General features: G+C 31.4%; 1 protein-coding gene across 1 annotated transcript; it reads right to left on the bottom strand.

Moving 5' to 3' along the window:
* Positions 258 to 3194, bottom strand: LOC109833615 (40S ribosomal protein Sa-2-like). Its single transcript, XM_020401358.1, has 5 exons — positions 2966 to 3194; positions 1863 to 2125; positions 1583 to 1780; positions 1280 to 1487; positions 258 to 610 (listed from the first exon to the last, which is right to left on the bottom strand). The coding sequence occupies exons 1-5, from the start codon at positions 3090 to 3092 to the stop codon at positions 459 to 461; spliced, it is 948 nt and encodes a 315-aa protein (XP_020256947.1). The 5' UTR covers positions 3093 to 3194; the 3' UTR covers positions 258 to 458.

The following is an 8404-nucleotide window of genomic DNA, read 5'->3' as shown; positions in this document are numbered from 1 at the left end:
ATGCTACAAAATCTTTCAAAAACTTTCGGAAAGCGAACAATTCAAAGTACAACGTATTTGATAATACTTGGATCATAAGCAAACGATACTCGTGGTCAGTTTCAGGTAACACACTCATCAGTCATGAATCCCATCAATTAGAAGCAAGCAACCATCAAGCGAAGCTAGATAGGAGCTTCGAATTCCAAGCAAGAACCATTGATTGAGCTTAGCCAACTGAGATCATGATCTTATTTGCCAGGCATTTTTAGCTACAATTTTCCAGGAAAACACTTTCACGTAGATAATATATATCTATCCAACGACAAATTAAAAGAGTACAAAAAAGATAAATTACCAAAATTTACTCTTGTTCATGTTCTCAAGGAGGCAAAAGAGATACTACAGCTATCGAAGCTAACAGTTTAGCTGCCGAAAGTCAAAAACTTAAATAAACAATTAACTAGTTCAATTCGAACTCAACAATTTCTATCTAACAGAACTTCAAGTGAAAATGGAATCAACTCAAAAGTGGTTTTCACTCCCAGCCAGTGGCCGGCAGAAGGAACAGCAGCAGCAAGACCTGCTGGCGGAGGGGCCGCAGCATCCCATCCATCAGCTGCTATTGGAGCTGTTCATGTAAAGAAAAGAAAAAAAACAAAGAATAAGCAAAAGAATATCATTGGAGGTCCTATAGAAAGTAATAAACTGATTATTACACAGCAGAAATGGAACCTTCAACAAACTGATTGAGGCATATTCAGATATGATTTGTCTTAGTTGTGATTGATAGATTGTTCTAACAACAATCCAGGATTCATTGAAATTCAAGCATGAAAACACATTTTCACTAAGCACCAATTCTTTCTATTAAATGTCTTCATGCTAGTTGAATTTATGCACTCTAGAAACAAAACATGCCATGACACAACTTTTATGGTAATTCCTTTCTTAAATTAGAAGGTTTGGGCACACAATTGCCAATAGAGAGGTATCTGTGATAGAAATTCTACAAAAGAAAAGGACGAGTTCACACAAATTTACGTGAAAGGCAGGCAGAATAGCATAGTAAGCATGGTTATTTTGAATGCCAAATTATGCATCAGGAACTATATACAAATCCTGCCTCTCTAGATCTAAGTATAAAACTTTGCTATAAAGGACACGACAGCAAAAACAAATTGTTTCCAGAGCACAAGTACACAATCTTACCCTCAAAATACATGTTACTACTTGAAATATATCCACATGAAAAAAAATCAAAGGAAAAGCTATTGAGAAATCATTGCAAGTAACTGACCTGAAGCTGCAGCCCAATCAGCACCAGCAGCAGGAACTGCAGAAACAGGGACACCTGCTCCCATGTCCGCCCATTGATCTGAAGTCCACTGGTCGGCTGCTCCCATCCCATTGAATTCAGCCACAGCACCAAAATCAGGAGCAACAGGAGCCTCTGCTTCTTCCTGCTCCTTAGTCTCCTCAGGGTCTCTAAAGAAGAACAGGTCAACCTGCCCCCACAGCACCCAGTAAAAACAAAAACGCGAACACAAATCTGATATATTTGCTCAACTACATACGGAACAAAGAGACAACAAGGACTTACCATCACTTCCCATTTGTGTGCAGGAGCAATTGTGCCACGCATCTGAAGCACCATCCTGGCCAACAACCAGAAAAGGCAACCAATACTGTGCTTCCCTTTGTTGTTGGCTGGGATTCCAATATCAACAAACCGCATCGGTGAATCAGTGTCACAAAAAGCAATAGTCGGAATATTTCCAAGAGCAGACTCCTTGATTGGCTGCGTACATTTTGAATGTTAAAACACTGAGGGAAGGACTTCAGAATGACCAACCATGAATAGTGACTATTGTAATATTAACCTGGTGGTCTGTTCTTGGGTCGGTAAGAATGAGGAGGCGAGGCTCACTGAATGATGTCTGCATTTGATTAGTGAAGGTTCCAGGTGTGTGCCTCCCTGCAATTGGATGAGCACCAGTGTATTGTGCAAATTTCAAGACAGCCCTTTGCCCATATGGCCTTGCCGACTGAACGATTATATCCTGAGGGTTTTCAATGGCAACGATAACTCTGGCAGCAAGCTGAAGTTTTTCCCAGGTTTTGCCAAGATTGATGATGTAGATACCTAGATTGTGTAAAAAGAGAGATTGAGATACGACACGAAATAACAATATAAATATCTTCGTATAAATATCAGCGGCACTATCCAAAATATATCTAGTGAAAAATAAATAAGCCCACCAAGGTGAATATGGCCCAATTATGAATTACTCGTGACATAACCGTACATAAAGTTCCAATTGGGTTACTACACACAGGTAATAAAACCCATAATCCTAAGTCGATAATTACAACTGGCAATTTCTGCAGGTCAAAAATTAAAGGGAATTTACAACACTCGCAATCAAAATAGATTCAGCAATACAAATGGAAAAGTTAGTCCATTCAAGATTGAATATATGGGCAAACTTAGAGAACTCAAAAGGACACTTGTAAAGGACAAAAGAAAACAACTTCAGACCATTAACAAACTTATAATTTACATTGATCCCATAACATCTAATTCTCCTCTCTGCATGAAAAACACAAACTCAAATTCGACTTTTCAATGGATGTGATCTCCTAACCGAAAACCTAATAGCTGGGTCAAAGAATGTAACTTTTACAAGATAAATAAAAATCAAATATTTCCCTTCGCCGTGTTGAGGTCAATTACCTAATATATGATAATGCATGGTATAACAAAGCTCTGGCTTTTATAACAAAACTACACAAGTTTATAGTCTCATTATACATAAAGAATAAATCTTGCAACGTAAAGTAACATTCCCATACGCTAAATGAGCACAAAAACCAACTTTTCCGGTCGTCTTTGTACCAAGTTATCCGATTTATGACAGATCACAACAAAAAGCGAGGATCTAGGAGAAAAAGATGAGATTTTTGGGAGAGAAATTTGCATCACCGTCAGATCTACGCTTGTAAACGTAGCGCTCCATTTGGAAATCGCAGTTCTTTGTGCCGAGGTGAACGTCGGCGGCGAGCATCATTTGAATGTCCTGCTCCCTCTGGGATAGAGCACGAGCCGCCATTGCTCTCCAATTACAAAACCCTAGATCGCGAGATAGGGGCTGAGGGCGTTAGGGTTCGGGTTCGTCGAAGTTTGAGGAGGCGGGTGAAAGAGGCGAGGGATGTGGAGTTTTGGTTTTTATATAGGAGCAAAACCCTAGGGGTACCTGGATGTACTAAATTACCCCTGACATCATAGCCGTGTTTTTTAACGTGAAGATTTGATCATGTGTGCGGGCTGAATGGGCCTGTGGCTTGGGCTTCCATCTAATTAGTTTTAGCTGCACTATTCAAACTTCAAAGTTATCGGGTTTACGCTAGCAGAGCCTTCTGTTTCTACTGCGTAGCCTAGTTATGGCTAGATTTAAATTTTGTAGAAAACATATTGCAAGGAATTTTATTAATTAGAAGATTACTGTCCTGTTATCAGGTCACTATGAAGCAAATAAGAAAATATAGATTATTTTGCAGTTTTGGATAAACAAATACTTGATTCCCATTATAAAAAAAAGTTGTACCAAAATATGCAATTCCAACGACGTACTCTGCGCTTAACCAAACACCGGATTTAGATTTGGAAATAAAAACTCCATATATTCAAATAATAATATTGAGAGCAATTTTCTGGAATAGATGTTGCATATGTTATTGCATTTGCGATTACAACACACCAAAAAAGCCCTTGATATGGACTCTTGAAGGGCGTGAAACTAGAAATAAAATTTGCTCTTCAGCATATAAACCTTTTATCAATGTCCGTGAATATTCTAATGATAAACACATATCCCCTATCTCTATCTAATAATGTTGAATTTTTTTTTTATATTTTACTAAAATTTTGGATATCTGCGACGAGATGTGGTAACTATCAGTAGGTCTGGAAACGAATCCAAATAATATCCTCATGAATGGAATACATTGGCATCCATTTCCACAAACCAGTAGGGGTGCCAAACCGTATCCGTATCCGAGGAAATATCTGTAACCGTATCTGTTAGGATACGAATATGGTTACTCAAATCAATTACCGATAGGATATGGTTGCGGATATGGTTTTGTAGTGAAATATCTGTATCCGTATCCGAAAATATCCGAATACATATTGGTAATACTCTTACGATAGTTTCGATTCTTACATTATGGATTTGTGGTTAATTTTGATGATCAAGATGTCTAATCTTAACTTTTCAATCATAATAAACATATTAACAAACTCTTTTTGTATCACATGACTATATTTTTCTGAATACTATCTAGTTTTCTCATGTCCTTTTTGTATCTGCATGCATATCCGTTTATATATCCGCGTACATATCCGTAACCGTATTCGATTTTCGCGGATAAGGATATGAATTTTTCTTACCGACGTATATCCGTATCCGTATCCGTATCCGAGATGGATAAGCGGATATGGATATGGTAAGTGTCATATCCGAGCCGTATCCGCTCCGTTAACACCCCTACAAACGAGTATGTATATGTGCGTCTTTAATACTCCGAATTTGCTTATATTATATATCTGCTTATCTTTCTATTATTTGTTACTTCTAGATATAACCCCTCCATTATGGCAGCAGCCTTCACAAATTTATTAAGCGAAAGGAAAATGATAATTGTATTAGAAGTTGTATACTAGTTTTGTAATATCACTAACAATTGTGTACTAGTTTTGTAATATCACTAATAAATGTGTGGAGTCCTTTCTTGAAAATTGTGAAGAAAAATTATGAATTACTATGGGCCCATTCTTTTATTAATGATCATATCATATCATATCATATATTTCTCTTTAAAAGCACGAGTTCGGAAAAATCTTTCGGTAGATAAAAATACAATTGGAATTCAAATATTGTTCCATTAAGTAAAAATAAGTTGATATATTGATGAATCCTTAATTGGATATATATAGTATGAAGATAATGATACAGTTTAAATTGAAATGTAAATCTAAATAAAATTATTAAATGTTAAATTTGTAAATGTCTATAAAATGAAGGGCGTATATGCAAAAACCAAATAAATTAATGAGACAAATAATGTCTACCCCAAAAGTCAAACCCAGGAACAATGTAGACCTACAAATGTACATAATGTGGATGTGATATTTACAAAATCCACCAAATAAATTAAAGAGACAAAAGTCATTCTCAAAATTATAAAAAAAAATTAAGAAAAACAAAAATCATACTCCCTTTAAAAGCACGAGTTCAGGAAAAGATTTCCATAGTCAAAATTACCTTGTACTATTTTAAATATTTAATTTAAATTATAATCTATCCTAATCATACTTATATCCTATCTTAATACCCCATGAACTATCTAGGTCGACAATTTAAATAAGATTAATAAAATATATGAAATAGTTCTGTAGTATCAATTTATTACATGAAGTATTATAAAAAAAAGCAAAAAGTTTTAAACATCATACTCCCTTTAAAAACACGAGTTCGGAAAAATCTTTCAGTAAACAAAAATACCATTGGAATTCAAATATTATTCCATAAATAAGAGTAAGTTGATAAATTAATGAATCTTTATTGGATATACATAGTATGAAGATAATGATATAGTTTAAATTAAAATGTAAATCTAAATAAAATTATTAAATACCAAATTTACAAATATCTACAAAATGAAGGGCATATATGAAAAAAACAAATAAATTAATGAGATAAATAATGTCTACCCCAAAGGTCGAACCCAGGAACAACGTAGACCTACAAATATACATAATGTGGATGTGATATTTACAAAATCCACCAAACAAATTAAAGAGACAAAAGTCATTCTCATAATTATTAAAAAAATAAGGAAAACAAAAATCATACTCCATTTAAAAGCACGAATTCGGGAAAAGATTTCCATAGTCAATATTTAATTTAAATTATAATATATCCTAATAATACTTATATCATATCCTAATACCCCATGAACTATCTATAGCTCAACAATTTAAATAAGATTAATAAAATATATGAAATAGCTCTGTAGTATCAGTTTATTACATGAAGTATTACAAAAAAAGCAAAAAGTTTAAAAAATCATAGTCCCTTTAAAAAGAGACAAAAGTCATTCTCAAAATTATAAAAAAATTTAAGGAAAATAAAAATCATACTCCTTTAAAAGCACGAGTTCGGGAAAAGGTTTCCATAGTCAAAATTACCATGTATTATTTTAAATATTTAATTTAAATTATAATCTATCCTAATCATACTTATATCTTATCCTAATACCCCATGAACTATTTATATCTCAACAATTTAAATAGGATTTATAAAATATATGAAACAACTCTGTAGTATCAGTTTTTACATGAAGTGTTACAAAAAAGCAAATTTTTTTAAAAATTAGACAAAATACTCTCAAAAGTTTAAAATTACACAAAATAAAAAACTAAAAATTTAAAAATTGGAAAATAAAAAAGTAATTGTGTGATATTCTTTCATTAAGATATATAAATATAACTTATAATTTAAGGTTTACTTTCCCTTTTCAAAATCTGAAAACAGTTAAGTTGATACTGGTAAAAAAATAGTAATAATAACAGATTAAAAATATCTAGTTAAAAAATTAAAATTTAAAAATATATGATAGATTAAAAATTAAAGTTATTATATAAATTAAAGCAACTGTGTATAATTTTACTAATATGTTAAGAGCAACAAAAATTATCATTAATTGATAGATGACAAAATCGTAAAAAACTAATAAAATACTATAATATAATAGCTTAGCATTAATTGATTATAATTTATAAATATTAATCTCTAATGATAATAATATTTATAGGATAAAAAATTATAAAGATTTATGTATAGAGAACTATTAGAAAATTTAGAGATATCCTTCAAAAGAATCAAGCAGATTTCATTTCAAATGGAATTCAGAACGTTCATGAATTACCTCAATTAACACTAACATAAGTTATATTTATCAAAGAAACGCCGATTTAATACCCCTTGAAGAATATATAGAATAACTTTGTTCCAATCAAAGAAACATTCTTCATGGAAGATAAAAAAAAATACTATGTCATGACTTTGCGTAAATATAAAATCGCCTTTTTTCTTTTTCTTATATAGTATCACGACACTGCGTGTGACTTTATTTAGAGGTATGACTACTAACGTATGATCAATTCTTAAAGACATAATCAAAGATAATGATGTAATAACATTATTAGAATTCAAGATCTCTAAATATGAAGGTAGTATATTTCATTACTAAAATTCTTATTAAAGGCCACTAAATATAAAACTCACCTTATATCTATCTCAAATATAAAATTCACCTTATATTTATCTCAAATATATAGAGGAGATATGAATATCATCGTAAATTGCGTCAATAATATATATCAATCCAAAGATACAACTTACTGAAAAAATAAAAGAATAGTAAGTAAACCAAGCAAACATCCATATAACACCGTAAAGAAAAAAAAATATATTTTAAAGCTAATATGCAACGCTTTTTTAGAGTAAGCTACCAAGACAAAAGCATCACCATTAAGGCTCTTTATAAATACAACAGAAATTAAAATTACTAATATATACAACCATTATAGTATTTGAAAGAGGTATGATTTTAGAAAACCTACTCTAAAATTCATACAATTAAACCTAAGAATATTTATCAATATACAGACACACTATTGCACATTTAAGACAATGATAACTACCATTTATAATAGAGTTGAGCAGTGGTTCTATGTTTGCAAAGGCTACAACAAGAAAGTGGATAGAGATGTTAATAATAAGTGTCCAGATGATAAATATTATAGAATCGCCGATGATATAGTACTAAGGTTAATTGATATCCCATTTTCATGAATTAAATATATCAAAAATTAAATATTAATATTATAAGCTAAAGCAAATTGACAATAAAAAATATAATATATTTAGTTCAGACCCTGATCATGAAAAATAACACAGACAGAGCAAATGTAACATTATGACACAACAGAAATTCTTATTAGATGCAAAACATAAGAATTTATTGCAGAGAAAAAAGAGGTAGCTAGCTTCTAACCTTATTTAAGTAATAAATTAAAAGCACAAAAAATTTCATATATATGAAATTAACATTTATTCTTAACCTTATTTAAGTAATAAATTAAAAGCACAAAAAATTTCATATATATGAAATTAACATTTATTCTTATTAAAATAGGAAAAAATCAAAGTCAAAAGCACAAAAAATTTCATATATATGAAATTAACATTTATTCTTATTAAAATAGGAAAAAATCAAAGTCCATATTATCAAAAGTTTGTGTTGAACATAAGAATTATATTCAACTTCTTTGTGAATTTAGACGAGAAGACAAAAG

The sequence above is a fragment of the Asparagus officinalis genome, chromosome 3 (assembly GCF_001876935.1).
Source record: "Asparagus officinalis chromosome 3, Aspof.V1, whole genome shotgun sequence".
Taxonomy (NCBI): Eukaryota; Viridiplantae; Streptophyta; class Magnoliopsida; order Asparagales; family Asparagaceae; genus Asparagus; species Asparagus officinalis.
This window is presented reverse-complemented; position numbering and strand designations above follow the sequence as displayed.